The sequence below is a fragment of the Heptranchias perlo genome, chromosome 5, assembly GCF_035084215.1.
Source record: "Heptranchias perlo isolate sHepPer1 chromosome 5, sHepPer1.hap1, whole genome shotgun sequence".
Classification (NCBI taxonomy): domain Eukaryota; kingdom Metazoa; phylum Chordata; class Chondrichthyes; order Hexanchiformes; family Hexanchidae; genus Heptranchias; species Heptranchias perlo.
In genome coordinates, this window is record NC_090329.1 from 12,951,445 (window position 1) to 12,967,372 (window position 15,928).

The 15,928-nt window shown below is 42.9% G+C and overlaps 1 protein-coding gene across 1 annotated transcript in view; it reads right to left on the minus strand.

The window, feature by feature from the left end:
* LOC137321589 (opioid growth factor receptor-like protein 1) overlaps positions 1–9,237 on the minus strand; it is a 36,975-nt gene extending 27,738 nt beyond the window's left edge. The window contains exon 1 of the mRNA XM_067984028.1: positions 8,676–9,237. Within this exon, the coding sequence (XP_067840129.1) occupies positions 8,676–8,879 (204 nt within the window). The 5' untranslated portion in view covers positions 8,880–9,237. The remainder of the gene's footprint in view (positions 1–8,675) is intronic.
* Between the last annotated feature and the right edge of the window lie 6,691 nt (positions 9,238–15,928).

The following is a 15,928-nucleotide window of genomic DNA, read 5'->3' on the forward strand; positions in this document are numbered from 1 at the left end:
TAATGGATTCCAGCATTTTCCCGACGACTGATGTCAGGCTAACTGGCCTGTAGTTCCGTTTTCTCTCTCCCTCCTTTCTTGAATAGCGGTGTTACATTTGATACCTTGCAATCTACGGGGACCAGTCTAGAATCTAGGGAATTCTGGAAGATCACAACCAATGCATCCACTATCTCTGCAGCCACCTCTTTTAGAACCCTAGGATGGAGCCCATCAGGTCCAGGGGATTTGTCGGCTTTTAGTCCCATTAATTTCCCTAGTACTTTTTCTTTACTAATATTAATTACTTTAAGCACCTCACTCTCATTAGATCCTTAATTCCCCACTATTTCTGGTATGCTTTTTGTGTCTTCTACTGTGAAGACAGATACAAAATACTTGTTTAACATCTCTACCATTTCCTCATTCCCCATTGTAATTTCTCCTGTTTCAGCCTCTAAGGGACCCACGTTTTCTTTCGCTACTCTCTTCCTTTTTACATGCTTATAGAAACTCTTATGATCTGTTTTTATATTTCTTGCTAGTTTACTCTCATTCTATTTTCTCCTTTATCATCAATTTTTTGGTCATCCTTTGCTGGTTTCTAAAAATTTCCCAATCCTCAGGCTTACTACTCTTCTTGGCAACATTATAAGCCTCTTGAGCTTTTATTTCTCAATAGAATGTATGTTCGTTGAGAATTATGAAATATTTCTTTAAATGTTTGCTATTGCTTATCTACTATCATACCTTTTAATTTAATTTCCCAATCTACCTTAGCCAACTCGCCCCTCATACCTATGTAATTGGCTTTGTTTAAATTTAAGACTCTAGTTTTTGACATAAGTACATCACTCTCAAACTCAGTGAAATTCTATCATATTATGATCACTCTTCCCCAGATGATCCTTAACTGAGAGATTACTAATTAATCCTGTCATTACACACAAGACTAGATCTAAAATAACTTGTTCACTGGTTGATTCCACAATGTATTGTTCTAGGAAACTATCTTGAATGCATTGCATGAACTTGTCCTCCAAACTACCTTTGCCAATTTGATTTGTCCTGACTATAAGAAGATTGAAGTCCCCCCACGATTATTGCATTACCTTTGTTATAAGCTCCTATTATTTCTTGATTAATACTTTGTCCAACAGTATAGCTACTGTTAGGCAGTCTATAGACTACTCCCACCAGTGTTTTCTGCCGCTTGTTATTTCTCATCTCCACCCATACTGATTCTACTTCCTGATCTTCGGAGTCAAGATCCTTCCTCACTACTGTCCTTATGTCATCCTTGAATGTCAGGGCTACACCCCCTCATTTTCCATTTTGTCTGTCTTTTCGAAACATCAAGTACCTTGGAATATTTAGTTCCCAAACTTGGTCAACTTGCAAACACATTTCTGTGACTGCTATTAGATCAAACCCATTTTTCTCTATTTGTGCCATTAATTTGTCTATCTGGTTACGAATGCTTCATGCATTCAGATAAAGCGTCTTAACTTTTTACCATTTTTCCCTGATATGACCTTATTCGCTGATGCACTATTATCGTTAAACTCTCTGTCCCTTCCTGCCACACTCTGCTTATCTTTACCCAAATCACTACACTGCTCTAATGCCTTGACTTTTCTCTTCAGATTTCTAAATTTCCTCTCACCTGACCCCACCCCCCTTTTTAAAAAAAGTTTAAAGCCCTATCTACAGCACTAGTTATTCGATTCAGCAGGACACTGGACCCAGCCCTTATTAAGTGGAGCCCATCCCAACTGAATAGCTCTCTTTTTCTCCAGTACTGGTGCCAGTGCCTCATAAATCGAAACCCGTCTCCCGCACCACTCTTTGAGCCACGCATTTAAACTCTCTGATTAGTTTGTCCTCATGCCAATTTGTGCGTGGCTCGGGCAGTAATCCAGAGATTATTACCTTTGAGGTTCTGCTTATTGGTTTAGACCCTCGCTCCTCAAACTGTCTCAGCAGAACCTCATTCTTAGTTCTACCTACGTCGTTGGTTCCTACATGGACCATGACAATGGATCCTCCCCCTCATGCTCAAAGTTCTTTTCCAGCCGTGAGGAGATATCCTTAACCCTGGCACCGGGCAGGCAACACAGCCTTCAGGACTCCCAAAACATTTAGAGACAATAATCCGGGACAAAATTAATTGTGATATGGAAAGATATGGCCCAATAAATGACAGCCAGCACGGACTTGTTAAAGGCAAATCGTGTCTGACTAACTTGATCGAGTCCTTTGATGAAGTAACAGAGAGGGGTGATGGGGGAGTGCGGTTGTTGTGTATATGAACTTTCAAAAGGCGTTTAATGAAGTACCACATAAATCGACTTGTTAGTAAAATTAAAACCCATAGGATTAAAAAGGGACAGTAGCATGGATATGAAATTGGTTAAGGGACAGAAAGCAGAGAGTAGTGGTGAACGGTTGTTTTGCAGACTGGAGGGAAGTATACAGCGGTGTTTCCCAGGGGTTGGTATTAGGACCACTGCTCTTTTTGATATATATTAATGGCCTGTACTTGGGTATAGAGGGTATAATTTCAAAGTTTGCAAATGACATGAAACTCAGAAATTTAGCAAACAATGAGGAGGATAGTAACAAACTTCAGGAGGACAAAGACATATTAGTGAAATCAGCAGACATATGGCAGATGAAATTTAAGGCAGGCAAGTGCAAAATGATTTATTTTGGAAGGAAAAATGAGGAGGGGCAATATATGCTAAATGGTACAATTTTAAAAGGGGGTGCAGGAACAGAGAGACCTGGAGGTTTACTTTGAAGGTGGCAGGACAAATTGATGCGGTTGTTAAAAAAACATACAGGATCCTGGGCTTTATTAATAGAGGCACAGAGTACAAAAGCAAGGAAGTTATGCTAAACCTTCATAAATCACTGGTTAGACCTCAGCTGGAGTATTGTGTTCAATTCTGGGCACCACACTTGAGGAAGAATGTCAAGTCCTTAGAGAGGGTGCAGAGGAGATTTACTAGAATGGTACCAGGGTTGAGGAACTTCAGTTATCTGGAGAGACTGGAGAAGCTGGGGTTGTTCTCTTTAGAGCAGAGAAGGTTACAGGGAGATTTAATAGGAGGTATTCAAAGTGACAAAGGGTTTTGATGGAGCAAATAGGGAGAAACTGTTTCCAGTGGCAGGAGGGTCGGTAACCAGAGGACACAGATTTAAAAACAAAATACTGCGGATGCTGGAAATCTGCGTCCTAGAAACAGAAAATGCTGGAATAGCTCAGCAAGTGAGGCAGCATCTGTGGAGAAAGAAAGAGTTATTTTCAGAACTGGAAGATGTTAAAGAGTTAAAGTTTTTAAGCAAGTACAGAGCCAGGGAAAGGAGGGGGGAGGGAGGGGAGGGGAGGGGAGGAAAGACCAAAAGGGAAGGTCTGTGAGACGGTCGAGGGCAAGAGTAATTAAACGACAAAAGGGATGGAAACCGTTAAAGTGGCAGAGGGCGTCAGAAGAGTCGCGTGTGTAGGTCGGAAGAGACTGGACAAGGGGAGAAAAAAAGTCGAGATAGGAGGAAACAAGCTCCGTGGGGCAAGAACAGGCTGAAAGGATGGGTCTCCCAGGGCAGTCCTGTTGTGGATCTTGGGAAGGAGGTAGAAGCAGGACTTGCGGGGTTGGGGTCCATGAGGTTGGAGGCCGTTGGACGGCGGAGGGGGAGATCTCCAGAGAAGATTTTTCTTGTTGGACTGCAGCTGCTGGTTATGGTTCTGCTGTTGCCATTCACAGCTCCTCTAGACAGATCTTTTGTTTCTTGTCCCATTGCCACCCTCCTTGTCTTACACCATCAACCCTTTTGTCGTTTAATCACTCCTGCCCTCTACCCTTTCACAGACCTTCCCTTTTGTTCTTTCCTCTCCTCCCCTTGGGCTCTACCTGCTTAAAAACTTTAACATCTTCCAGTTCTGACGAAAGGTCTTTGACCTGAAACGTTAACTCTGTTTCTTTCTCCACAGATACTTCCTGACTTGCTGAGTTTTTCCAGCACTTTCTGTTTTTAGGACACAGATTTAAGGTAATTGGCAAAAAAAACCAGAGGGGAGATGAGAAGACTTTTTTTTTAAATGGGAGTTGTTATGATCGAGAATACACTGCCTGAAAGGGTGGTGGAAGTAGATTTAATGGTAACTTTCAAAAAGGGAACTGGATAAATACTTGAAGGGGAAAAATTGCAGGGCTATGGAGAAGGAGCAAGGAAATGGGACTAATTGAATAGCACTTTCAAAGAGCCAGCACAGGCACGATGGACCGAATGGCTTCCTTCTGTGCTGTATGATTCTACGACTTGACAAGCAAGGACATTTAGAACCATAGAAGTTTACAGCATTGAAGGAGGCCATTTGGCCCATCTATGCTGGCTCTTTGCTGGAGCAACCCAAAGTTAATCACACTGTCCTGTTCTCTCCCCATAGCCCAGCATCTTTCTCAGCTGGCCAAGCATTCAGTGCTCCAACAAAAAATTTAAGTGACAATTTTAACTTGATGACCTCTCATCACTGACTCCCCAACTAGAGGAAATATTCTTTCCTCATTCACTCGTTATCAAAACCTCTACTGAATCTCCTCTAAGTTCCAGTGGAAATAGCCACAGTGTCTCAAGTCTCTCCTCATAACTATCCTTGGTGAATCTATGCTGTACGCTTTCTCAGAACAATCGGACATATTAAGAGTGCTTATTTAGACGTATGTGGTTCTGAGTACAAGTGCAGCTGAGGCAGCTTGTGCACAAAGCCATCATTGTACAAACAAAGCCAAAGCAACAGACATCACACAGGCAGCTAGAATTGACCATCCGGTGTGGTTAGTACAATCTACACAGGTTCTTCCTATTCTTTGGTTTCCAACCAGAGGACATGACCTCATCGTGTTTGGATGAGTAAACCTCAAGGGGTAGGCGGCCCGGGTTTTGGAAATCACTGGTACAAAATTACGTTAGACTCCACATTATGACACAACAATTGCATATTACAAGCATATCATTTTTTGAAATTGCAGGAGATGATGTTCTTTATCAGTTGTGCCTCACCATTCTGTCACGCCTGGAATCATACAGCACAGGAGGCCGCCATTCGGCCCATTGTACCTGTGCCAGTTCTTTGAAAGAGCTAGCCAATTAGTCCCACTCCCCTGCAAATTTTTCCTTTTCATGTATTTATCCAATTCCCTTTTGAAAAGTTACTACTGAATCTGCTTCCACCGCCCTTTCAGGCAGTGGATTCCAGATCATCATAACTCGCTGCGTTAAAAAAAATTCTCCTCATCTCTCCCCTTATTCTTTTGCCATGGTATTTCAATGTGTGGCACTGATACATTTTCATGCTACAGTAATGCAATTATATACAGATCTATCTATCTGCATCTACAGGTTTCTTACATTACATAACTGGTAGGTTTGTACAATGAGTTCACAATGTAACTCACCAAGTTTCACTGCATCAATACATTGCCATGGAAACTTAATAGAAGCGGCATCACAAATTTAGACTTTGAATAATTACACTGAAAATTGTCCATTCTGACTCCATAAATCAAATGAATAGAGCAAGTATTAAAAAACACATTTAATTGTGCCCTTGGTGATGGATTTTTGTGAATAGTGAGGTTTTAACAAATATAAGAATGACTTCTTATGAATTACTGCCTTTCAATGTGTTTTTTGTTTAATGTTTAACTAGAAGCCTCTAAAAAGACACAATTAGAAATTCCAAGGCGATATTCTAAGAGCACACCAGAGATTTTAGCTGCGGAAAGATAGCTGCTTACCTGAAACCCAGTCGAAGAAACTGGGAAACCAGGCAGATAAAGGGAAGAGGGGGTGTTTAACTGGATAATCAACCAGTCTGCGGGAATTGGCATGGAATGGCACTCAGTTTGCTCAACTTGTTGCGTGCGCCCAGTGTGATTAAATTAGCGAGTCTCTCTCTCTCTCTCTCTCTCTCATTTACAAGGGGAGGGGGTGTTGTAGGACCATGTAAACGTGAGCCAGTCAGGGCCCCAAGCAGATTTAAGGGGCTTATTTATAAATACAAAATAAAACGTGCACAAGTCTCGATGCTTTCATTAACATTTTTAAAATACATATCAAAATAAGAATTATTTTATTTTTGTCCAATAATATATGTCCTGAGGCATTTACAAGTTGAGGTGGGTTTGAAATCAGGAGAAAACGCACGAACTGTCTCCTCTTCCCTGTACTCAATTTCAACAACTTGCATTTATATAGCGCCTTTAACTTATTAAAACATCCCTGAGCTTCACAGGGCTTAATCAGACAAAAATTGACACTAAGCCTCATAAGGAGCTACTGGACAGGTGACCAAAAGCTTGGTCAAAAAGATAGGTTTTAAGGAGAGTCTTAAAGGAGGAGAAAGAGGAAGAGAGGCGGAGAGGTTTAGGGAGGGAATTCCAGAGCTTAGGGCCTAAGCAGTTGAAGACACAGCCGCCAATAGTGGGGCAAAGGAAGTCAGGGATGCACAAGAGGCAGAATTGGAGAACCACAGAGTTCTCGGAGGGTTGTATGGATGGAGGGGGTTATAGAGATAGGGAGGGAAAGGCCATGGAGGGATTTGAAGACAAGGATAAGAATTTTAAATTTGAGGCCTTGGTGGACCAGGAGCCAATGTAGATCAGTGAGCACAGGGGTGATGGGTGAACGGGACTTGGTACAAGTTAGGATACGGGCAGCAGAGTATTCAATGAGGGTGCAAGATGGGAGGCCGGCCATGAAAGCATTGGAATAGTCGAGTCTAGAGGTAACGGAAGCATGGAGGAGTGTTTCAGCAGCAGATGGGTTGAGGCAGCAGCAGAGAAGGGATATTACAGATGTGGAAGTAGGTGGTTTTTGTGATGGAGAGGGTATGGAGCTGGAATCTCAGCTCATGATAAAGTAGGACGCCGAGGTTGCGATCAGTCTGGTTCAGCCTGTGACAGTGGCCAGGGAGAGGGATGGAGTCGGTGGCTAGGGAACGGAGTTTTTGGCCGGGACCGAAGACAATGGCTTAGCTCTTCCCAATATTTAACGGGAGGAAATTTCTGCTCATCCAGTATTGGATGTCAGATAAGCAGTCTGACCACATAGAGACAGCGGAGGGATCGAGAGAGAGGTGGTGGTGAGGTAGATCTGGGTGTCGTCATGTGGAACCTGACAATGTGATTTCGGATGATGTGATGATTTCAAACGGGAACTATTTTTTGCAAATCAAAATAATAATTTCACATCTCAAAACTTGCTACATAGAATAAACAAAAAGTAAATCAGTCATTGGCACCCATCCTATCTGAAAATAAAGTAGGTTTGTGCCTAATTATTTCCCTAACTCGGTAAAGTTTCTCCGAACAAATCGATGCCTTTCAATGTATGGGAGAATGAAGGAATCACTGACTGCTCCTGACAATTGCCATCCTCTCTTAATCGTGTTCAAAGTTCTGCTGGGGTTTTAATGATTCTATCCATCTCCTTTCCACATCCTCTGCATTCCAGCCTGACTCTCAATCATAGACCGTGCATGCTGTGACCCCGTATTTGTAGAAAAATAGGAACAGGAGTAGGCCATTCAGCCCCTCGAGTCTGTTCCGCCATTCAATTAGATCATGGGTGATGTGTATCTTAACTCCATTTACCCATCTTGGTTCTGTAACCCTCACTCACCTTAACATTCTTATATTTAATTCTGTTGTCCAGCTCGCTCTTTGAATAGAGAAGGGTGCCACTCCTCTCCTGAAGGCCACATTCAAGAGCAAATATCTACTGGCCAAGCTGGGATTTAGCACTGTCCTATCTGCTCTCCAGTAAAAGAAGACAAGGGGAGGCCTGTTATGAGGCGCTGTTGTCCCAATTTCAATTAAACAATTGGAATGACTATTAAAACAGAACAGCGGTAAAGTGCTTGACTTCCATTTGTAAGGAATCTTACAACACCAGGTTATAGTCCAACTGTTTTATTTGAAAATCACAAGCTTTCGGAGGCTTTCTCCTTCGTCAGCTGAGTAAGATTCCTTACATTTGTCAACCCCAGTCCATCACCGGCATCTCCACATCATGACTTCCATTTGGCAGCTAACTGAACTCTGGAGCTCTCGGAGAGCTAGATATCAGTTGGGAATCTACCCTTGACAGGATGTGAGCCAGTAACCTTGCTCTACTGTTGTGCTTGTTCAGAGGCTGGCATGCCCGCTACCTTCCCAGATTTCTTTATGGGCAAGAGGCAGAGTTAATAACTTTAAAAGCAAAATGCTGTGCACCACAAACTGCTCCAATGGGTAATGGATTCACAGGGAAGGTGCATGAACACGAGAGAGGGAGGAGGGGGGGGGATTCTTGTAATATGTGATCACAGAAAAGAATTGCTTAGCAAGGCAGCAGCAAAAGTTACCAATGATCAGACTTATTTTGAACAATGTCAGCTGTCTGATACCAGCACAAATCTGCAGTTATGGAGCAATGGAGGGCTGGCCAGAAATGAGCTGGGACCAGATGTGGATCTCTCTCCCCATCCCACGTGTAACCCACAGCCCGGATTTAAAGCGATTACAGGACAGGACGGTGAGTTCCACTTTATAATAACGGTCCCCCCAGACCTGACCCGATCACTTGCGAATCTCCCCGGCTCTGACTGCCCCCTGTGAGTTTGCTGGGGGGGGGCGGGGGTTTGACTGTACCTGATCCTCGCCGGCCGCAGCTCCCTCTGCACTCCCGCTTCCACCCGCTTCCCCTTCCCCGGCTGAGACAGCCGCTTCCTGGGCGGCCTGCTCCTGCTCCTGCTCCTCTGGCTGCTCCTCCGGCTCCGAATCGCTTTGCCAGGTCGAGTCACATTCCTCCACAGTCCCAGGCTCCCTGACGCTCCAAAACTGCGAATTTCCCATTTACAAGCGGGCAATGCCAAGAAAACAAACTCCCTCCCACACAAACCGCCCATCGACTCTGGGTGGCACTGGTTTGCTGGGTGGCAGACTTCCCCCTTTTTATAAATGCATTAAAGAAAAATACAATCTAAAATAGCCGGTCAGAGCAGAATGTCCCTCCCTCCCAGCAGCAGCAGCAGGAAGCTGGTCAGACACAAACACACCCTCAGTGCTAAGCTAGAGAGAGAGAGAGAGAAGGACTTCTCTTCACTGGAACACTGAGCCGCAATATTGTTACATTTCTCCCTGTATCAATGTCTGCCCATCACCACCATCCCACCTCTCTCCCAATGTCGCAACGTCGTTTCCATTGACTAAATTGTTGCCATAATACTTCCGGGAAACAACAAGCATTGCCCAAAGACACAGAGGGTGAGAGACAGAGAGAGAGAGAAGGTGCTTGATTTGGGAAGTGGGAGCCAGCCAGCCGGCGGCACCTGCTGTTTGATTCGATACATTGCAACGGAAATGTTTTTTTTGTGTGTGTGTTAGGGTGTAACTTTATTTTTTTAAAAGCAAATCAAAACCAAATAATTAAACATGATACTTTTATTGTTCTGGTCAAGGATGCACTCCAGTCCCTGCGGTGCCCACCGGTCGCGGAAAGCGAGGGAAATGTTACATTTGTCATTAAGTAGCGCACGTGGCGACGGCGTCAATTTAAGGCAAGGAGAGGTACAAAAAAAAAAGAACATTTCAGCAAAATCATTTTTATTGAAACTAATCTGTGCCTTGCCTTTGGAGGTTTGAATGATAGGTGGTAAAATGCACCCTCTCACCTCAGAACCATGTCGTCAACTCCATAACCCAAAGGGTATAGGGTTGCCAACCCTCCAGGATTGGCTTGGGGTCTCCAAGAATTGACGATTAATCTCCAGGACATTGCTGCGAGCAACCCGGGAGAAAAATCATACTGGGCAGTAAAAAAAATTGTATTTTTTTTCACTTTCTTTGAACTTCTGTTTATTAGTTATGAAAATATTGGAGGTGGGAAAAAAGGCTGTTTGACTGACAGTCAAGAAACATCCAAACGGGTAATAAAGAGTCTTTTCTGTTTCCAATTGGTGTGGGAAGGCGGTGCACCGTGAGGATGGGACATGTTGGACAACCAATGGGGGGAGCAGCGAGGCAGTTGGAGAAATACTGCAAGACGCTGGTAATCTGAAACAAAAACAGACCATGGTGGAAACACTCAGAAGCACCTGTGGAGGGAACAGGTAAGTTAACATTTTGGGTGTGGACCATTTCTCAAAACCGAAAGATCCGCACTTGAAATGTTAACCTGTCTGTTCTTCACACCGATGCTGACTGACCTCCTGAGTCTTTCCACCACTTTCTGTTTTTGTTGCAAAATCTCAGCCACCTGATAATTTATACCCAAGGGAAGCTGTGGAGGAAATCGGAGGCTCTGACTGTACATTTCAAAAAATCTGTGGAAAGGAAAATGAGGGGGGCAAATGTGACAGCACTATTTGAATAAGGAGACTGACTGGGATAAGCAAGTTAGCTTTACTTCACTTGTTGGTAAGTCTATAATACGGGATGAAATTACGAAGCACTTGGAGTGAGGGCCAATTGGCATGGATTTCTTGAATGTTGCTTAACCAACATTCTTTGAAGAAATAACAGAGAGGATGGATAAAGGAAATGCATTGGATGTGGATTGAGATTGATAGATTTTTGATAGGCAAGTGTATTAAGGGATACGGAACCAAGGCAGGTGGATGGAGTTAAGCTCCAGATCAGCCATGAACTAACTGAATGGATTGCAAATGCCACACCCCTGTTCATAAAAGGGGAGAGGGATAAACTCGGCAACTACAGGCCAGTCAGCCTCCCGTCGGTGATGGGAAAACTTTTAGAGACAATAATCCGGGACACTAATCGGAACTCTAATATTTGACAAATTTATTAGAGTTTTTTGAGGATGTGACTAGCAGGGTAGATAAAGGACAACCAGTGGATTTTCAAAAGTCATTCGATAAGGTGCCACATAAAAGGTTGTTACACAAGATTAGGGCTCATGGGGTTGGGGTAATAGATTAGCATAGATAGAGAATTGCTTAAAGGACAGAAAACAGAGAGTAGGAATGAACGGGTCATTTTCAGGTTGGCAAGCTGTAACACGTCGAGTGCTGCAAGGATCAGTGCTTGGGCCTCAGCTATTTACAATCTATATTAATGACTTAGATGAAGGGACAGAGTATAATTTACACAAGTTTGCTGATGATACAAAGCTAGGTGGGAAAGTAAGCTGTGAAGAGGACACAAAGAGTCTGCAATGGGATATAGACAGGTTAAGTGAGTGGGCGAGAAGCTGGCAGATGGAGTATAATGTGGGGAAATGTGTGATAAGAAGAATAGAAAAAGAGAATATTTTTTAAATGGTGAGAAACTATTAAATGTTGGTGTTCAGAGAGATCTGGGTTTCCTCGTACAAGAAACACAAAAAGTTAGTATGCAGGTGCAGCAAGCAATTAGAAAGGCAAATGGCATGTTGGCCTTTATTGCAAGGGGGTTAGAGTACAAGAGTAAGGAAGTCTTACTACAATTGTACAGGGCTTTAGTGAGACTTCACCTGGAGTACTGCGTACAGTTTTGGTCTCCTTATCGAAGGAAGGATATACTTGCCTTAGAGGCGGTGCAACAAAGGTTCACTAGATCGATTCCTGGGATGAGAGGGTTGTCCTATGAGGTGAGTTTGAGTAGAATGGGCCTATATTCTCTGAAGTTTAGAAGAATGAGAGGTGATCTCATTGAAACATATAAAATTATGAAGGGGCTTGACAGGGTAGATGCTGAGAGATTGTTTCCCCAGCTAGACAGTCTAGGATAGGGGGCATAATCGCAGTTTCCTAGAAGTAAAGGGAATTAGGGGTTACGGGGAGCGGGCAGGAAATTGGACATGAATTTAGATTTGAGGTTACGATCAGATCAGCCATGATCTTATTGAATGGCGGAGCAGGCTCGAGGGGCCGATTGGCCTACTCCTGCTCCTATTTCTTATGTTCTTATGTTCTTATAAGGGGTTGGCCATTTAAGGCGGAGATGAGGAGGAATTTCTTCAAGCGGAGGGTTGTGAATCTTTGGAATTCTCTACCCCAGAGGGCTGTGGATGCTGAGTCATTGAATATATTCAAGGCTGAGATGGATAGATTTTTGGACTCTTGGGGAATCAAGGGATATGGGGATCGGGCAGGAAAGTGGAGTTGAGGTTGAAGATCAGCCATGATCTGATTGAATGATGGAGCAGGCTCGAGGTGCTGTATGGCCTACTCCTGCTCCTATTTCTTATAATCTTATGTTCTATGGGACAAAATTAATTGGCATTTGGAAAAGTATGGGATAATAAATGAAAGTCAACACGGATTTGTTAAAGGAAAATCGTGTTTGACTAACTTGATGAAGTAACAGAGAGGGTTGATGAGGGTATTCCGGTTGATATTATGTATATGGACTTTCAAAAGGCATTTGATAAAGTACCACATAATAGACTTGTTAGCAAAATTAAAGCCCATAGGATTAAAGGGACAGAAAGCAGAGAATAGTGGTGAACGGTTGTTTTTCAGTCTGGAGGGAAGTATACAGTGGTGTTCTCCAGGACCACTGCTCTTTTTGATATATATTAATGTCATTAAAACAGAGAAGATTTGATGGAGGTGTTCAAAATCACAAACGGTTTTGGTAGAGTAAATAAGGAGAAACTGTTTCCAGTGGCAGAAGGATCAGTAACGAGAGGACACAGATTTAAAATGATAAGCAAAAGAGCCAGAAACGACACAATGAAACATTTTTTTACGCAGCGAGTTGTAATAATCTGGAATGCATTGCCTGAACGGGTAATGGAAGCAGATTCAATAGTAACTTTCAAAAGGGAATTGGACAAACACTTGAAGGGAAAAAATCTACAGGGCTACGGGGAAACAGCAGAGGAATGGGATTAATTGGTAGCTTGTTCAAAGAGCCGGCACAGGCACAATGGGCTGAATGTCTCCTCCTGTGTGGTACCTACTATGAACAGGCTTAAGGGGCTGAATGGCCTACTCCTGTTCCTATGGATTTTCAAGAAGCATTTGATAATGTACCAAGAGACATATGGAAAAGATAATGGCATGTGGAATTAAGGGGATTGTCATCACATGGATATAGAGATGGTTGGAGGGTAAAAAGCAACAGGTAGGAGAAAGGAGGTTTCTTGGAATGGAAAGGTAATGTGAGTGGTATTCCACAGGGGCTGCTCTTATCAGCTATAGAAGTGATCTGGACTTAGGAGTTGAGGGAACAATATTGAAAGTTGTCAGTAACTGGGGAGGGAACATGACAAATTATACCAATGATTGTAAAAGACTACAAGAGGACAGAGATGGGCTAACAGCATTGGGCAGATAGGTGGCAGATGGAGTTCAGTGTCGAAAAAATTGATTTTGGATGTAAGAATGGAGAAAGGAAATTCACCTTAAATGAAAGAATGACTTGCATTTATATAGCGCCTTTCACGACTTCAAGCATCCCAAAGTGCATTACAGCCAATTAAGTACTTTTGAAGTGTAGTCACTGTTGTAATGTAGGAAATGCAGCAGCCAATTTGCACACAGCAAGCTCCCACAAACATCAACGTGATAATGACTGTTTTAGTGGTGTTGGTTGAGGGATAAATATTGGCCAGGGCATCATCCCCTGCTTTTCTTCAAAATAGTGCCATGGGATCTTATACATCCACCTGAGAAGGCAGGGGTCTTGGTTTAACATCTCATCTGAGAAACAACACCTCTGACAATGCTGCACCCACTCAGTACTGCACTGTAGTGTCAGCCTGGATTATGTGCTCAAGTCTCTGGAGTGGAACTTGAACCTACAGCCTTTTGTCTCAGAGGCGAGAGTGCGACCCACTGAGCCACAGCTGATGCCAAATGGTAAGCTCTTAAGTGAAACATAGAAACAGGGATTTTGGTGTGTAGGTACAGACCATCAAAGCTGACAAAGCAAGTAGATTAGACCATACAAAGGCAACATGAGCCCTTGTTTTTGTATCTAGAAGCATGCATTACAAAGACAAGGAGCTACTTTTGGACTTGTACAAAAGCTTTGTTGGCCACTGTCGCAGTAATATATAGTTTTGGGTGATGTATTTTGGGCTCTAAAAACAATAAAAAAGGTGCAGTGGAGATTCACTAAGATATGCCAGGGGTCAGCATCCTCTGACAAATCTGCATTGTTTTGCCAATTTGCAAATAAAAAATCTGAATTTCTGCCCCAGTCCCACACTGCTGGCTACAACCAGATTTGTTTTTTTACTTAACTCAATCTACCTGTTTGAATTCCTGAATTCCTTGGGTTGGGAGGTTGATCTCTGTCCCTGTTTTGGTGGATTTAGTCTCAATTACTCAGCAGCTATATTAAAAGCACTTGAAAAGTAAACGTGGGTCCCTTAGAGGCTGGGACAGGAGAAATTATAATGGGGAATCAGGACATGGCAGATGCGTTAAACAAATATTTTGTATCTGTCTTCACAGTAGAAGACACAAAAAACATACCAGAAATAGTGGGGAACCAAGTGTCTAATGAGAGTGAGGAACTTAAAGTAATTAATATCACTAGAGGAAAAAGTACTTGAGAAACTAATGGGACTAAAAGCTGATAAATCCCATGGACCTGATAGCCTACATCCCAGGATTCTAAAAGAGGTGGCTGCAGAGATAGTGGATGCATTGGTTGTGATCTTCCAAAATTCCCGAGACGTCAGAGTGGTCCCCATGGATTGGAAGGTAGCAAATGTGACCCCGCTATTCAGGAAAGGAGGGAAAGAGAAAACAGGGAACTACAGGCCAGTTAGCCTGACATCAGTCGTCGGGAAAATGCTGGAATCCATTATTAAGGAAGTGGTGACAGGGCAGTTAGAAAATCATAATATGATTAGGCAGAGTCAACATGGTTTTATGAAAGGGAAAGAGTGTTTGACAAATTTATTAGAGTTTTTTGAGGATGTAATTAGCAGGGTAGATAAAGGGGGACCAGTGGATGTCGTATATTTGGATTTTCAAAAGGCATTCAATAAGGTGCCATATAAAAGGTTGTTATACAAGGTAAGGGCTCATGGGTTGGGGGTAGTATATTAGCATGGATAGAGGATTAGTTAAAGGACAGAAAACAAAGAGTGGGGATAAACGGGTCATTTTCAGGTTGGCAGGCTGTAACTAGTGGGGTGCCGCAAGGATCAGTGCTTGGGCCTCAGCTAGTTACAATCTACATTAATGACTTAGATGAAGGGACCGAGTGTAATGTATCCAAGTTTGCTGACGATACAAAGCTAGGTGGGAAAGTAAGCTGTGAGCAGGATACAAAGCGTCTGAAAAGGGATATAGACAGGTTAAGTGAGTGGGCAAGAAGGTGGCAGATGGAGTATAATGTGGGGAAATGTGAAGTTATTTACTTTGGTAGAAAGAATTGAAAAACAGAATATTTTTTAAATGGTGAGAAACTATTAAATGTTGGTGTTCAGAGATGTGGAGATGCCGGTGATGGACTGGGGTTGACAATTGTAAACAATTTTACAACACCAAGTTATAGTCCAGCAATTTTATTTTAAATTCACAAGCTTTCGGAGGCTACCTCCTTCCTCAGGTGAACGATGTGGAACGATTTTCCACATCGTTCACCTGAGGAAGGAGGTAGCCTCCGAAAGCTTGTGAATTTAAAATAAAATTGCTGGACTATAACTTGGTGTTGTAAAATTGTTTACAGGTGTTCAGAGAGACTTGGGTGCCCTCATACAAGAAACACAAAAAGTTAGAATGCAGGTACAGCAAGCAATTAGGAAGGCAAATGGAATGTTGGCCTGTATTGCAAGGGAGTTGAAGTACAAAAGTAAGGAAGTCTTACTACAATTGTACAGGGCTTTGGTGAGACCTCACCTGGAGTACTGCGGACAGTTTTGGTCTCCTTATTTAAGGAAGGATATACTTGCCTTAGAGGCGGTGCAGCGAAGGTTCACGAGATTAATTCCTGGGATG